This window comes from Onthophagus taurus, chromosome 6, assembly GCF_036711975.1.
Source record: "Onthophagus taurus isolate NC chromosome 6, IU_Otau_3.0, whole genome shotgun sequence".
Taxonomy (NCBI): Eukaryota; Metazoa; Arthropoda; class Insecta; order Coleoptera; family Scarabaeidae; genus Onthophagus; species Onthophagus taurus.
The window spans coordinates 8,521,579-8,539,173 of record NC_091971.1 but is presented as its reverse complement, the minus strand read 5'-3'; the positions used below and the strand labels follow the sequence as shown (position 1 = coordinate 8,539,173).

Here is a 17,595-nt window from a genome sequence, read left to right as displayed (position 1 = left end):
GTACAGTCATCTCATCTCATTTCGAATTCTGGTCGTGTATTTTCCATCCGGCTGCACTGGAACCATCTGCGATTCCTTCGGGGCGAAAAGGCGGACAAACCTTTGTATTCTCAACGCGTACGAACCTCAACTTTCTTCATTCCACTGCGTTGGCATTATTGAAAGTCTTAACATAAAATATTCCTTCTGGTTCTTTGTACCGTTTCAAGTATTTTTTTCGTTCTCACTTTCTATACATTATCTTCTCATTTCATTTATTATGCGACATCTAATAACTTGGTAATTAAACCATAATTGCGGTTTATAATTCATATAATAAATGCAGCCTATTTTAAACATTAGTTATAAACTAACTAAGTAGTTATAAATTAGTTCCGTTGCACTTAACACGAAAATAACGTGAAAGGTAGTAACATGACAGTTAAAATAATCTCTTTACGGACCATAAAATAATAATTAAACCACAACCAACGGACAAAATAGTTAAGGTAAAAGGCTAAAATAGCGATCGTCATAATCTAAACGGTGTCCAATATGGGGCACTAAGACCGTTCGATACACAATCAAAAAGAATCGAAGCGTTTACGGTCTCCGAAACCACTTAAAATTTCTAAATTAGCTTCTAACCGAGCTGAGCCTATTAAATAGTTTGGTCGTCTTCGTCCATTTCGGTCGGGCGTTCGGTTAAGCAAATTGAATCCCAGTGGTCCATTAAAACGCACATCCTGCTTATAGACTGACCTCGGGACCAGTTCAATTAAAACCGAACCATCTTCATTATTTCGCAATGTCGTCTTGAAATTCTTCGATCCTTTCGGAACGAGATCAAAACGGGGATGTAACCGAGAATGAAATCAAGTTAAACCTGTGAGATTCGCCAAAAAGGGAAATTCGAATAAAAAGCTGTTCTTCTTTCATTCATCTAAAAAAATATTAAAAATTAATATCAAAAAAATTAAACTGCAAATTCTTTTTTAAGTCTTAAAGTAAAAATTTTCTGCGACATTAAAATCTAATCGATCGTAAAACTACCAGAAAAAGTAAATAGCAATATAAACAGGCAATAAATGGTGATACGTTGTTAAAGGTAACGCATGATGTACAATATAGTGTGTGGTAAAAAATTTAATGTACGTCATCGTAAAAGAAAATGGAAAAGAAGGTTTTGCTACCACTAAAGATAATAAATAAAGTAACTGTAAAGTATAACTGGAAATTCTGAGGTGGAAATTTCAGATTTGTTTTATACATGGTTGCTTTTAGTGCTTTTATTTTATATAAAAACATAAATGTATTGTAATAAAAGAGTTTTAAAATTACACGCTAAGTGAGTTAAGAAAACAAAGGTTTTCTTTTTTTTGAATAAACTTGTTTTATTAAAGAAATAAACTTATCTCTTAACGTCCCCTTAAGTGGAACATCTCAATCGAAACGAGGTTTTTAGTTTATAAAAGAACAAGTTAAGGTGAGCAAGATGGTTAATATCGTGAAGAGACTAAGAAACATATTCCGACTGGTAGCTTGGCATCTTCGACACGTCCTCGATAATTATTTCGAATTGGCCTGTTTTCTTGCTGGGACGAAACACCGATCAACCTAATAGTTTAATAAAATGATACGCATCTCGCCAGTTTGGTTATATACGCGACCAACAAAAGCAATTTGCATAATGATCCAACGGACAGTTTATGTATTAATATACCCTTTTGGTATACCCACCATCATCGATGATCGACAATCTTTTTTTATTTTATGCATAATCTTTGGCGAACGACAACGAGGCGGCTTGTGAAATTGCAACCAGTGTAATTTGGTACGTTTATCTTTTGTAAAATATTCCATGACACAGTTTTTTTTTTGTAAGAAATGTTGAAAAAAGTTGGTAATGAAAAATTTTAACATACTCCCTAAACGGATTTGACTTCTCTATCAACTTTACTAACTAAATCAGATCAGTATTTGACCTAAAAGATGTTGTGATTTTGATGATATCTCATTACTGAGCATAATAAAGAAGCTTTTAGAAGGTGTTGAATATTGTCCCAAAGAAGATGAAAATTAGGATTGCAACCAGACAGATATAGATCGCAACCCTTGGAGGTGCTGATTTCGAATTTCCAAGTTGTAGGACACCAAAGATGTTTCAGTATTCATTAATGATTGGCTGGTGTGAAATCATAACATATATGTGCAAAACACCATTCTGGGGTATTCTTAGGTCTCCATATATGTGATCTATTCTTTACCCTTGCATGTGCCTATCTTCATTTGACCTCGACTAAATTTAGAATGAAAATGTAATATTTTGCTTGAATAAGCTGAAGTCGTTTGCAGCCTCAGATAAACTCAGAATGGAGAAAGTAATTTTGCGTAATCAAACCGAGGTCGAGATTTTACAATTTATGCAATATCATTTTTGCTAACGATGGTAATCCATGTATGATTGTTTTCACATATCAGATTACTCATATGTTATAATCGTGTAAGAATTTCTAGCGGGGCCTAAGCCCGTATAAAGCGGGAAAGTTAAGCTAACGAAAATCAACAGGACCCAGTTGTTAATAGTCAGCCGTTGCACCATGTTTGTGGTGCCACCAGAAACTTGGGTTGAGGCTTCCATCAGTGCACTACAATTCCATTAGTCAGGCGGTATTATACCAAGCTAGCCTTTGCCACTCAACCTCAAAAGGTTAATCTGAACTACGAGTACCATGTGAACACCTCAAAGATCTCTGGCGTTGGCAGTTTTCCATATCAATCGTATTAGGTCAATGGGAAGATATGAGACAAATAGAGTTACTTGTTTGAAATTTGTTGTAGAAGGCATCGTATGTCATACCAGTTTGGAAAATCTCACCGACACCGACTGAAGTTTTCCTGCCTGAAAAAAACGTTGCAACCTCTTTTACGAACACAACATATATGTAGATACCAGAATCTGCAAATTTGACAATAAGTATCCATAGCAAATATATTATCTATCTTATATTAAACATTTTATGCAGCGGTTTTGATTCAAATTTGTTCCAACTCTGAACCATGATAACTGGCTCAATTTTGTAGATTATTACAATTTTTGGACGATTACGTTAGGTGTTTTGCATGTAACCTTAACATGAGGAATCATAAACCAACACGACAGGCAACTACGCGCAAATGAAACTGCAATTTTGCTGATTTCTATGATTGCCCGATTAATTTAGTATCAATTGCAGCACAAGATTACAAACAAAGATGGAAAACATATCAAAGATTCCTATTGAGAAAATATTAAAAAAGGAAAAGGAACTAATCCTTCTGCATTCTAGAGGCATTCTAAAAGCGTCTAGCCGATATGCCAATATCTCCTAGTAAAGCGATATCGTCCTCTCACTTAACTCTACTTGGCGTAAATTTAAATTCATTTCAAAGAAATACTCAATATTCAATACTGCTATTACGCAAGTGGATGAATGCCCGGTGACGCAACATGGTTTCAAGATGCATTGACGGAATTGTAATAGATGTAATAGCTGATATAAGTATTGTAAAAAGACCTTTCCAAGTCTCGTTTTAAGAATGGAACGTTTTTCAGTAAGTTTAGTACCTCCTAACTGTTGAAGCAGGATTTCTTCAATTCTTTATGGCAGTAAATATAATAATAAGGTTTGTTCACCGATGGCAAATAACGTTTCCGTGGTTCGCGCACGACTCATGCGTCATAGGAAATAAAAAATATGCGACGTTTAACGCATTACGATAGCCTCTTGCGGTGGCCTCGTGATAGAAATCACACCGTTGGATGTCTCGGCTGTGACCATGGTCTACTGAATACGAGAAATTTGATATGGACAGAGACTAAATTTTAATTGTGACCCGGACATTTAAGAACTGAATCTAAAATTACTTTAAACTGTTTGCTGTATCATGATAATGAACCTGTAAATCACATTCAACGACCTGGCGTTTGCAGAAATTGGTTATCTCCCGTTCAGTTCTTGTAAGTAGGTTGCATATTTTAAGATTAATTCTTTCAACTCATTACTGTTTGGACCATTAAGTTTAAGAGAGGGTGTATACAATACCCCCCCTCTATAAAAAAATAAATAATTCATTTATACACCATATCTTCCTATCTTGCTTTCTATTTGAGTTTGGAAGTCAAATTGTGTTTACATTATGCTAACAAGTATTATCTAGTAAAAGATGAGATATTGAAAATAAGGAGGAAGAGATTGAAGTGTTCAGAAAGATAGAAGCAGATACGATAGTTAAGGGACAAAAAAGTAAAACATCCGCCAAAAACTACAGCTTTTAGGGTGTCAAGAACTTTAAGTACCTATGCTCCTCAAACACGAGGATTTTTTGAAAACCTAGAAAGTGCTTGGAAAGATGAGGTATGGCAGGACGTGAAGAAGATTGGGACAAAGAGATATGTGTATGTTTTAAAAATTAAGGATAAAAATAACCTTGAGGAAGTAATTAGTATTTCGGTTAATAATTTAGAAGATTACCGGATTTTAATAATTATTAAGTGTACAGTTTCAAAGATAATTTGCAAAAGACCTTAATCACTACGCTTGTAGGCAATTAGCATAAATTATAATGGTGGTTAATCTAAAATCCACCATAATTCACAACTTGCATTGATTTTCTTGTATTTCTTATAATCATAAATAACACAAATTATAAGTAAAATATGTCATGAGTTAATTAAAAAAATTACATAAAAATAACAGCTTTTAAACATGATAACGGATTTAATATAAAAAAAAATGTTTCATAAGCTTTTATGTTTATAAACGACCATTAAAATTTCGTCATAATTCTAACATCATCAGGATATAATAATTTTTTAAAATTATTAGTGCTTTTAATTGCTTTTTTACACTTAGTCGTGCATCAATAAAAAAAAATAAATAACAAGAGGAAAAGACGATAACCTCGATGATATCCCAAGCACGCGTCTTGTTTTAACATGCTCGATTCCGAGTTCGCTTTTCAACGGAATTTGTATTCAATTCATACGTTACATTAGGACGAGTATCACGCGGACATGCGGTCACCGTTATTTTTTATTTTTATTTCATTTTTTTTTTCATCCGGTTATTTATATTTTTTTTGTAACTGCACACATGTTTGTTGTGATTGAGCACGGACAACTGACGATTTATTGCTGAGGATTTTCATGAAATCTCCGTCGTCGAAGCATGACCGAGAAGAGTTACTACGCGTATACGGAGAAGAGCAAAAACATTATCGGCCGACTGAATGATGCCAAGTATGTAAAACGAGCAAAAGTGATTGATTTGTAGTTAATTGATTTCAAAAAAAAAATAAGAATTTAACCGGATTAATAATACTTATTTAGTATGCAAAAGTAGGTTTTTTTAGGAATTTGGTACATTTTTGTATAGAGTTAAAACAAAATGATTTAAACATTTTCTTGAGAAACGAGTTAGTAAATTAAGGATGGTTTTATTTATAGCTTCGCTTCAATTTCAAGAAAACCTCATTAGTTTTAACTAGTGTTTAATATTTGTAAATTTTTCTAAAGAAACTCCGTTTTATAAAAATAACTTTAACGATTTCTCTTTAATTTCAGTTAAGAAATTCCTCCCAAGAATGGTTTTATAGCTCCTCCTCAAAAAAGCCTTTAAATTCCAAATAAATCCTTATTAGATTTAACTTGTTTACTTTATACATTTTTTTTTTCATAACTAACCTTTAATGTTTTTTTTTTCATTTCAGGTGATGTCCTAAGTGGAGTATGTTACGTTGGCATATGGAACGTAGAAGCTCTCCGTGGTTTCGTCCTGTCGCCATTATGCGGTTACTTGGTCCTAGGTACAATCTTCTTGCTTGCCGGATTCGTCTCCTTATTCCGAATAAGGACCGTCATGAAGCACGACGGCACGAAGACGGACAAGTTAGAAAAACTGATGATCCGCATCGGTATCTTCTCGGTTCTATACACGGTCCCAGCGGTCATAGTCATAGCGTGTCTCTTCTACGAGCAACTTTACTTCGATTCTTGGATGCACACATGGACTAAAGATATGTGCAGAAGGTCCCAATATTCGATACCGTGTCCGAGAGATCGAGATCCCGATCGTAGGCCACTTTTCGAAGTGTTCATGATTAAATATTTAATGTGTATGATTGTGGGAATTACGTCGAGCGTTTGGATTTGGTCCGGAAAAACGATGCACAGTTGGAAAGTGTTTTTCAATAGGATTAAAGGAAGACACACGGCGGCATACGTCTGAAATTAGGAGTTTTTAAAATGAGAAGAAACATTTCGTCTTGTTTAAGAAAAATAGGAGATCAAAGACTTGACGTGTTTGTAAATGTTTAAATTAATTGATATTTTTGTATTGGAAGAACGCAAAGAAACCATACCGCTTTAAATCATAAAAAAAATATTTAAACTGCCTTTTTGCTGCTACATATTACTCTGAATGACGATTGAATCGAATTGAATTGAACGCACGTTGAAGTTTCGTGCGAGTATATTTTTTTAAAAACGAGTTTACTGTAGTAATATTAGTTTTTTTTGTTGTTGACTACCTCTCATAGTACAAGAGTAAACCAAGTTTTTAAAACAGATACTCCCCTTCAAATTCTTTTTTCTTCAACTTTAAACATTTCTGATTATTTTCTTTTATATTTATTAAGTTGATTTTTTACCAAATAAGCGTTTTATTACCATTATTTTACATTATTTAACGCTGCTTCTTAATATTATTACTTTTTTTTGTAAAAAAAACATACGTTTGTACGCTTTCATTGGTTCTCTCTATTAAATGTACGTGTATATTTTAATCTTGTATATTTACTTAGATATGTTAGTAATTTGTGTATCCCAGTATTAAAAAGAATTGTATTATAACCTTTGTATAACACAAATGTTTCGTTTTAACAAATTAATAATTGTGTGTCAATTGATGGTAAATCCAAAGATTATTTCAAGACATTTTAAAACAAAACTAACAAAGATAAAATATTTTTATACGTAAAAAATATTTTTAATGTAATTAATGAAAGAAAGTGTTTTCCTATTGTGGCATATAACATTTATTAGAATTTGTAAAATATTTTTATGTAAATAACTTGTAAATATAACGTAAGAAGTGATCTTCTGTTTTAGTTTGTATTGTATATTTTTAACGACTGATTTTTTTAAATTATAAAAACGAAAAAAATATATATATCGTACGCTCAGTAACATGTATATGTGTGATATCTAACTTTAAGCTTTTCAGCTTTATAGCGATTTTAAGAACTTTCCGCAATAAAAGACAAAAAATGGTCAATAAAAACGCCTTGTACGTATTTATTGTGTATGTTAAAATTTAAAATTCGTCCAAAAGAGCTTTTCCTTCCGTACGCATTTTGTTTTTTTGTACGAACGTTATTGTAGTCTAAAATAAAAAAGAAAATGTATGCATGTGTATGTTAGATGTTTACGTTTATAAAACATATTGTTTTAGCGTTATTTTTTTCTGTACAATTAAGATAATCAAAATGTATATAACTTATGTGGTAAATAAATTGAATTTAAATTAAATTGATGAGTAGGATTAATCTTCTGACATTTCTAACTTATACCATAAATGTAATTACTTAAAACTAATTGATTATTCATTAAATTGAGCGTTTATGCTGATGAAGTCATGCAAACTTGTTGTATGAAATTATAAACGATAAGAATTTGTTACCAAAAAAGTTAATCACTTCATTGTATCTTGATTTATTAGATTATGTATTTTCTTGTCCTGAACGGTATTAATTAAGCGTTTGGGTAACAACAATCACGTAGGAAATGATATGATAATATGACAATATTTATCACCAGTCTGCTTTTATTATATTTTTATTGACCAGAGTGCAGATTAACGTTATCTTGAGTTTTGCAACTGATACACAAGCAAATACAATTTTGTGCTTTTCAACCATACGAAAATACTTCATACTTGACTTGTAAATTGCTCCCATATCACTGACCTGCAAACGGTGACACACAAAGAGGTAGTTAGCCCCTGATTGTATGATTGGACAACATACCTTTACAATTTTTTAACTCATTTGTCGCATGAGTCGAATGCTATAAAAACATTTGTGTAAATACTCATGTCCCATTGAGAAATGGATTATGTGGCAAATTATTTCTTCTTCTTTCTTTATGTACCAGCTTTTTATAACCTGACATGCCAAACCATCTATTTGCCCTAATATTAATCAGCCCGCCTCTGTTGGTATAGTTTGTATGTATGCTTCCTGAACTATTTATATGTCTCTATTTCTTTGGTATCAAAGATCTGCTTTATTCTTGCTGCTAAAAAGTCGACCAGCCCATTCTGTACACAACAAAACCATGATGCATGAACTGGGCAAAGTTGAAATGTTTATAACATCTCCGGTTTTCGCAAAAATTATGTTTTCTCAAAATCTCTTCCAGCCCTAATAAAACATAATTGTTATTAATTCATTTAAAAAATAACTCACCATATCATAAAGGTCGTTTGAGTGTTTGAAAATATCCAGTCAAAGAGGTCTAAATCATAATATTGACCACAATATTGGAAGTATGTCATATTAACCTTGTTGCCTAGAGAGTAATGAATTAGCCTCTACAACTTTGTGCACTGATGAATTATCAATTCATCAGTCAACCAAGAATTATTAGACAGGAATTTAAACGAAATAAATTTATGTTAGCCATCTTTTATATAATAGCTAAACTAATCTTATTTTGCAAAATTCTACACTTGGGATTTGTAACTATGCTAAATTAAATTTCCAAGATAACCTAAAAGAAAATATTCTTAGATAAATTGTTTTTAATGTAAATAAACATGATGTATTTATATCAGAGAATATTTGGTAAGTATTTGTAAAAAGTATTCTAAATCTTATATTGTATCTTTAATGATTTTAAAGGTTCCATTGGACGGAGTATAAACACCCCTAACAGGTTGTTTTTTAGACCAAATATACCAAAAAGGCATTTTATATTAAGCACATATCCTTCAAAAGACTTAAATTTTACACCACAACTTAGTTTTAAATCCAATAAGAGCATTTATTCAAACATTTTAAGTAATTCAAACCTGATAGATCAAAAAAGGTTTTCATCATCATCAAATCAAAATGGAAAAGGGGAGGAAGTACTTACAGTAGCTCAAAAACTTAAAAAAGCTGCTGCTGAATATGGACCAGTTGTTATTATTTTCCATGTTGGAATATCTTTGATTTCTTTAGGAATTTGTTATACTCTTGTGTCAAGGTAAGATTTTTTTGTTTTCTTTTGAGTAAGATTCATTTAATTAATTATTTTAGTGGTTTGGATTTAGCAGCTGTAGTTTCTTATTTAGGGATAAATCTGGATGGTGAAAGTAAATTAGCAACAAATGCAGGAACTTTTGTTGTTGCTTATGCTGTACATAAAGTGTTTGCTCCTGCTAGAATTGCTATAACATTAACATCAACTCCTTTTATTGTAAAACATTTAAGGAAGATTGGGTGGTTAAAATATATTCCAAAAAAATAATCTAAAATATTTTTGTTGTAAAAAGGCATTTTAAAGGGGAAAAATATGGATTTATGTGGTTATTGTTATTGGTTTTTATGATATTATTACATATTTTTATATAAAAAATATTTTTTAAGGATATAATAAAATCAAGAAATTAAGATCGTATTTATTCAAATTAATCAACAATTTCCATTTAGTCTATCAAAAGAATTCCAAACATCCTAGTCTTTTAAATCGTCAAGTGTCCAGCACTCAATATTTGTTTAAACAAAATGAACACTTTCATAAAGCAGTCTAAAATACTCTAAGTCACTGAGCTTATTCTTGTTTACTCTATATAATACTCTACGTTTCGTTCAAAGAAAATACTGAATGTATTTTAATAAAATCTTTCTAATTTTCATAAATTAAACAACAAATCAAGTCAAAAATTAAAAAAAAACGTTTCTCAAAATTCCTAAAAACGATTCTATGTTATTCTGCTGCTTGAGTCATTTTATTCCCTTCATCAGATAACTTTAGTTGTGCTATAATATGATTCAAAAGATGTAATGTATATCAAAAATTGTTATTTAGTTAGAATAATAATTAAGATTAATAAAGACTTTTCAAGGTGGATTATATTCTCATTGCAAATCTGATGAAGAAAATAAATAAAAATTTGCAAATTAATAAATTTGCTACGTATAAGTCTTTTGAATATCACGATTACTTCTCATCCAAGCAGTCAATCCAATCACAATATACAACGCGGAAATAATAATGTGATAAATCCCATATACTAAATATTGATCTCGTGGACTTAGTGCTAAACCTAAATCTCCCGTAACAAAACAAAGTGTTAAAAACGTTTGACACGTTAAAGCAACCAAAGTATTTAAACCAAATACAAGCCCGTAACTATCTTCCATAATAAATTTGGCAATTTCAGCACTTGCTATTGTAATCATAAAGTGATATAATCCACCGAATAATACATAACAAACGTAACTGACTACAACCGATGTTGTTTGTGAACAAATTAAAATGAAAGCCCCGCCAAATAAAGAACACACGCATAACATTAATTCGCCTTTATGTTTCCAATCGGTTTTTATAAATCCCGCTCCTAAAGCACCCAAAGCACCGATTATTGTTAAAATTGCCTCGACAGCTCCGTTATAAATGTTAAAATTTTCTTCATCACTGTTTGACTCTTTTTGTATCTCACTCCACAATGGTTGAATGTAGACTTGGACCTGAATAAAACCAGCTGTTGCTAAAGCCCACCAAATGGACCATCTTAAAACGTATTTATTTGAAAATGAATCGATGAAATGTTTTTTCATTAAGCTGAAAGCCGTTTTGTATTTTGATGCGGTTAAATGTTGGTTTTCTTCTTGCATCCGATGGAAATAAATGCTTTTTTGAACCGATGGAAGGAAGATTGCCCAAATTGTTGCCGCTATTAATGCTGAAAATAAAAATGGATTAAATAAAAAAATTAATTTAATAAAATTTGTTTATTTACCTGCAAAAGTAATGTAATTTAATTCCCTGTAATCCATAGCGTCAAAAGAGACTAGAATTTGAGCTAAAAATCCGGATAGTGCCCTTCCTACTAAAAGAGCAGCTCTTGTGTGAGATGTTACTTGTTGATAGAATTCCGTGGGAACTTTTGCGTATATGTAGGTGTAGTACGCAACTTCTGTTGCCATAAACGTACCGTAAAATATCTGTAAAAAATAAATTAAATTGTATAATATTAATAAATTTTGATAATCACAAAATCATTCACTTAGAAAATTTGCTTTAAGATTTGAAGAAACTTGTATGGAATAAATTATACCATTTTATAAGAAAATTGGACAATCAAATACACCAATTTAAATAATAAGGTAAAAGGAAAAAATTACTGATTCTTTCTTTATAACTTTGACCAATTTTGTTTTACGTTTGTTAATAATGACCAAGAAAAGATTATTTTTTATGACTGTTTTTACAGATACATTTCAGAGAAAATGATTAAAAATGGTATTGAAACAATAAAACTTTTAATAGAAATAGAATACATGTTTCATCTTCAATCAAGCACACCGTTTTTGTAAGTAATTTTCCAAATAAGTTTTAATGAACAGCGTTATTTTAACGCAAGGAAATCAAAAATTGTTAATATAATGTAGAGTAAATTATCTATCATTAAGATTCACAACTCATCATCTACTACGTTCCGTGTGTTTAGTTTGCGACGAAACTGAAGCAAATGAGATATTTCTTATCAAAAACAAAAGTAATACAAAACAAACAAAAGTATGGATCAAATACTCGATTATATCTAATAAGGTATAAAAGTGAGTTATGCAGTTGCAGAAATCATTTGCAATTACGAGCTATTACAATGTCCCTAGTATGTTGTATAATTGCAAAAATATAATATGTGTTTAAAATAATGTAACTTAACCCTAGAAAGATAACCTACGTCGAATCGACTTGTTCGACTGGTTATCTTTAACGTACTATAAAATATGGTTATCTTTCTAGGGTTAACCATCCAGTAGTAAGGTTAGGTGCACACGCAAAGTGTTGCTCAGAGCTATCTGTAATAACAACACTTCAAAGATAGTACGAAACATCTCGGATATACATTCATTGTAATATACATAAGTGTATGGGATTAATTGAAGAAACCTAAGACCATTCACGTCAGTATAACTTCAGTATTTTTCTCACAAAAGAACTATCCACGGACAAGAATGTTGTATAATCAAAAAAAAAATGAGTTAGTACTTTTAAGACGTTTTGGGATTTAGCCTACTTACAATTTATAATCCAAGATTAACTTTGAACTACATTTATTTCTTCAGATTTTTGCAACCTCAATGTAATTTTTCTTGCTTACTTACCAATTATCTCACGGTATCGGCATGTCCTGTTTCTGGTGTGTTGTTAGCTAGGTTCTTTTTTTGACATTCGTTTTCCTTCTATTTCTGACTCCTTCCTCAATGTTGTCTTCCCGTCTAAGCATTTTCCCTTCTATCCTCATCTACATGATTCTCTTTGAGAGTCTGTCATTGCTCACCCTTCTCAGGTATCCATATCACTAAAATTGTTGAATAATAGAGAAATTATTTGCAGCATGGAATCCTCTAGTTCTGCTCTAATACTTCTGTTTCTCGCCCTATCACGTCTTGTACTTCCTACCACCCGTCGTAGGTACTTCATTTCGACTTTCGATCGATGTTTCTCTGTTATCGTCCATGATTCGGCTCCATATGTTAGGGTTGGGCATTTTCAGATGCCCATTATGCTATTGGCTTTACTAATTATGTTCCTTATTTATTTACCAATGGTTTATAAATAAAAGTGGATTCAGGTAATCGGCTTGTTTTACTCGTTTGTCCATGTGAATTTTTTTGGGTATATGTTTGTTAGACTTACATTTTTTTCCGCCATGCTATACATAATTACTTTTATTAGTTTTTTTGTTATTGTTGTAAGTATTGGAGCGCTTCGAAAATGTGTTCTCTTGGCACCTGATAAAAAGCCACCCTCAAGTCTAAGAACTCTAAGAACAGTTCTTTGTCAATATCCAGTGTCTTATCTATATCGTTCGAATTGTATACATACATGTGGTTTTCAATTTGTTTGAACCTCCACTTCCTCTCTTATACGCTTTTCTATTATTGTAGTATAAATATTTAGTACTGTTGAGGAGGTATCCCTTGTTATTGTCAGGTATTTAACGCATTTTTTGTTTGGTTGTACATTTTTGTTAGCAAAGTGGTAACTATTGTTCCTCCCTTCTTGAGCATTTCAGGTGTTAATCTGTCTTTGCTTGGCGACTTACTGCCTTTTGCTTTTTAAGTACTTCCTCTTCCGTTATAGGTTAGTATGTCTGCTTTTCCTCTGTGTCTTCCTGTTCCTCCTGCCGTTCCTTTTTATGTTTCTTCCTCTGTTTTCCCGAAAGTGTTATACATAATGCTCTCTCCAGCCTTCCAGTATTCCTTGTGTTGTTTCCAAGCTTTTTCTTTTATTTTTGATATTTCTGATTTTCTGGGACGGAGTATGCATAGCTTAGACTTTTAGAGTAAATTATCATATTTTTGTGTCCTAGTTCCTATATGTTGTTTTGTTTATGTTCTTGTGTTTTTAAACTAAATGTTTCCTATGAGCATCTAATTTACAGTGTAATTTTTAAATAAATTTTATCCTAATCAACAATACGCTTTTAAAAATTGCAAAAATTGAACAAAATTGACATATTACTTTATTAAATATACATGTAATTGCTACTATAAAATGACCTCTGACAATAAAAGACTAAAAAATTTACCTAAATTACTTTCATTTCTTATTTATTAAAGTAAACTTTCAACACACTTTTCCAGAAAAGTATTACATGTGGCGCATGAAACTTAAACTTTGTTAAGAAGTTGGTAACACTTTTTTCTTTACGTGAACTTTCTTAAAAATACAGATTTTTTAATTATCTTGATAGGATACATAGATAATTTCTAACTCAATTAAAAATTCGGTTTTATAACTATATAAATAATTAAAAGTAGTCGTTTGATACGTTCCAAATAAATTGGTGATGAAAAAAGGTTGTAGTTGATTACACCTCCTATACGCTATTGATTCGACGTGTTCACATCATTACGGTAAATAATTAATTGACGGCCTTGGTAACGTTCGTTTTGTACACAAGGGGATAAGAACGTGTAATGTATAATGTAAGGCACCCCGCACTTTTGAATTAACTACCACTTTTGCAACAATTCATATTTAAATAATACAAAATAAAAAACCATGAGAGATAACATCTGAAATTCATTTTCTATGTCGATGTTGGAATTAACAGACCTTGATTTTCCTTTTTTAAGTTATCGGCTAAAATTAATCGACGGAAATCATACAGCAGATGTTTACAAAAAGAAAGATAAAATTGTTGATTTTCTTTACAATGAAATGATTTGTGCACTTCGGGTAATAAACTGGATAGTGATTCTAAGAAATAGAAAAAAAATAGAATAAATGTTAAAAATTATATAATAGTTTTATGTAATTTCTACGCACAATTTTCGAATCAATTATCTTCGGTTAGTTAATTTTTTTTTATTGTTCGTTTTACGGATTTACTACAATAAAGCATATAAAATCAAGGTTCTTTATTAAACCTTTCGTGGTTAAAAACTCAAATCTTTCCATTTACTCGACATTGTTAAAAGATTTTTAGAGTTCATTGTTTTAAGTGTGTTGTTTTGCCGATTTTTAAACCGACCGCCTCTATCGCCTCTAATCGGCTATGAACGCAATGCCAATTAAGTTTTATTAGTTTTATTTAGCGATGATTACCGATCGCTTTTTACCATTCGTATTATTTAAGTATGCACATTGTTTCTTTTTTGCTGTTAAAGCAGAATGAAAATATTTAAATGAAACTAGTTATAAATAATATCCTAAATAAACAAATGTTTCTTTTATGTAGTATTAAATAAATAGCTTGCCGAAAGAAAAAAATTATTACATTAATAATTTTTTATTTTTAAATTGATAATAATAGTCCATGAAAATTTCTTAAAAACTCATTTCCTGTTTAGTAATACCTCATTAAATTTGATTAACTTTTAAACATTACATAAGTGATTTATTTAATCTATATTTTTCTAAAAAAACCTTTATCAATGTTTGTTGGTAAACAAAAGTTTGAGTCAAAACATATAAAATAACCATAAAACTTTTAAAAATGAGTGAAATCTAAAGGAATATAATAATGATGCGGGTTAATTACCTCACGTTTGAATGCAATAAAGCTAAGAGAACTTAAAGCGACATCGCGACCATTTAAAATGTGATGTAAGAGACAAGATTCTATTTATAAAGGAGTTCTGTCAGTTTCTTTTTACAGAGTCGTTCTGTGATTCGTGACAAAAAATTATTTCTGTTACATATACATGCTTCAATATTGGCACACCTTTGTAAGAACCATTACGTTTTGTTGAAAATATAGCAGCTCTCAAGGTTTAACTGGCAGGACACAAATATCTAATAAAGTACTGCGAATGAGCGTGATCGTTACGGTTCTCGAAAGGGTCATGGTTTGGGCCGGGGCTTCGATCGGAAAGACAACTAGCAATTTTATCGTTAAGGGGTCAAGATCAACTCCGAGAACTACCTTGATGAGATTTTGATGACTCCCCTGGATATTCTAACAGAATTTAGCACCCACAATCAAGGCTAAGGTGGTTCAGCAATGATGCCGGATCAATTTTTCACCCCTCATCACCTCCACGGAGTGGCAACTCGACTTTTTCTTATGGTTGGTCCTTGTATGCTACTCCCCACAAGAATCCCGACCGTTTGAATCCCGAACAACGCGTCCCGAAACGCGTTCGGGCCTGTGTGAAGGCAAACTTTGTACATTGTTGTTTGTTAATGTTGAATAAAATTTATGCCAAATTTCATGTCTCTATGTACTGCGGTTCTGTTTTTATCAACAGAAATACCCTTCTACCAGACATTTGTGACAGTCTGTAAATGAGGCTTAAACTAATACTAAGTGACTATTAAAGGATTTTTCCAAATCTTGGAATATGTGGAATGGATCTTTTAGTTGATCTTGCACAACCCATAAAAACATTGAAGACCTAGAACTAGCAGAACAACCACTAGCAGAACTTAATTCTTCCACCGAATTTTGTATGAACGTCATTTTCAAGTAAAACTATAACACAAGCAAGCCAAAGAAAAGCATACTTATACATTTACAATATTTAAAAAAAAGGATTTTGTGTCTAGACTTTATTCACGTTTGAGTACTGCTTTAAAATGATGTACTTGGTAAAACAAATTATTAATCGAGATAAAAACGCCAAATCTCAATTGATAATTCTTCCTTATCTTTTAATCACGAAAATACTTATCTAAACAATACTCTGTATCATTAAGTATTATTAGCTTATTGTTAGTAGTTCAATTATAATTAAATAATTTAAATTTTAGGATATAAATACTGCTCAAAATTTCCATTTTATTTGAAATTAAGCTTACCTCTAAAATTTGAAGTTCTAATAATGTTTTTGTCCATAACAACATTCCCCAAACGATAAGGCCAGAAATACCAGAAACGATTATTAATGGTTTATACCGGCTTAAATCGGTTATTAAGAAAACAATAACTAATTGAGCTAAATAACTATAAGTTCCGACAGGATAAACGTGTTGAGCAACTTCTTCGGGGGTCACATTGCGCCATTCGCCGATCAAAAATTCGTAAATGAAGGGCTCCGACGGTCGGAGTTCTTTTAGAAACCCGAAAACGCATAATAATAGCGATATTTTTAACCAAGATTGCATTTTGCGGAGATTATTTTCCGCGATTAATCGTTACACTATATTATTCAGTTAGTAATAAGAATCACATCGTAAAAGTATTTGCGAGGTAAAGCATTTTCGAATTGATATCAACGAATGTCACGAAAGGATACATTTATAATGATTCAAATAGGTTATGCGCTCTTGATTAAATACCAACATTTTTAATACCAACTTAAATTGGGTAAATAATGTTAGTATAGGCAACACAAATGACATCTATAATATAATGTTTATAATTATTTATAAAATAAAAGTTAAATTATTCTTTTTCAATTACCTGCGATATTTGTAATTCCAAGTAATCTGTGGTCCATAATAAAAGTCCAAAAACAACACTCCCAGATAATCCTAAATAAATTATTAGAGTTTTGTAAATCACTAAATCATTTATGAGGAATACTAAGATGAAAATTGTTAAATAAACGTAGTTTTTCGTAGGGAGAACGTGCCTCATTACATCTTCTCTCCCCAAATCCCAATTCCCGGCAATAAACTCGAAAATAAACGGCTCGGACGGACGGAATTCCTTAAAAAATGCAAAACCACACAAAATTATTGATAGTTTTTTCCACGGTTGTGGAACACTTAAACGTTCACACATGTATTTCAACCTTTCACTCATTTTCTCGAATTACTTCTGAGAATAATTTTGTAAATAATAAAAAAAGATATTCCCAATCTTATCGATAATCTAAGGATTTAAACATGAACAGTAACACAAT

At 31.4% G+C, this 17,595-nt stretch overlaps 3 protein-coding genes and 1 long non-coding RNA gene across 5 annotated transcripts in view; 2 read left to right on the top strand and 2 right to left on the bottom strand.

Moving 5' to 3' along the window:
* The window catches only part of LOC111428070 (frizzled class receptor), a 95,884-nt gene extending 88,335 nt beyond the window's left edge, over window positions 1–7,549 (top strand). The window contains exon 2 of the mRNA XM_023063483.2: window positions 5,731–7,549. Coding sequence (XP_022919251.1) covers window positions 5,731–6,248 — 518 coding nt within the window. The 3' untranslated portion in view covers window positions 6,249–7,549. The remainder of the gene's footprint in view (window positions 1–5,730) is intronic.
* Window positions 5,404–8,740, bottom strand: LOC111427916 (uncharacterized). The gene is made up of 4 exons (XR_011640534.1): window positions 8,488–8,740; window positions 8,047–8,442; window positions 5,705–7,986; window positions 5,404–5,633 (listed from the first exon to the last, which is right to left on the bottom strand). It is a non-coding gene; the product is annotated as an uncharacterized lncRNA (long non-coding RNA).
* On the top strand, window positions 8,695–9,682 carry LOC111427915 (protein FAM210B, mitochondrial-like). Its single transcript, XM_023063278.2, has 3 exons — window positions 8,695–8,865; window positions 8,923–9,268; window positions 9,322–9,682. The coding sequence occupies exons 1-3, from the start codon at window positions 8,838–8,840 to the stop codon at window positions 9,530–9,532; spliced, it is 585 nt and encodes a 194-aa protein (XP_022919046.2). The 5' UTR covers window positions 8,695–8,837; the 3' UTR covers window positions 9,533–9,682.
* Window positions 9,664–17,515, bottom strand: LOC111427914 (thiamine transporter 1-like). 2 transcript variants are annotated; one of them, XM_071196402.1, is made up of 3 exons: window positions 17,151–17,515; window positions 11,028–11,232; window positions 9,664–10,970 (listed from the first exon to the last, which is right to left on the bottom strand). In XM_071196402.1, the coding sequence occupies exons 1-3, from the start codon at window positions 17,493–17,495 to the stop codon at window positions 10,198–10,200; spliced, it is 1,323 nt and encodes a 440-aa protein (XP_071052503.1). In that variant the 5' UTR covers window positions 17,496–17,515; the 3' UTR covers window positions 9,664–10,197. The 2 variants fall into 2 exon arrangements, with proteins under 2 accessions (XP_071052503.1, XP_022919044.1); XM_023063276.2 differs by lacking the exon at window positions 17,151–17,515 and adding an exon at window positions 16,547–17,007.
* Window positions 17,516–17,595: the final 80 nt, after the last annotated feature.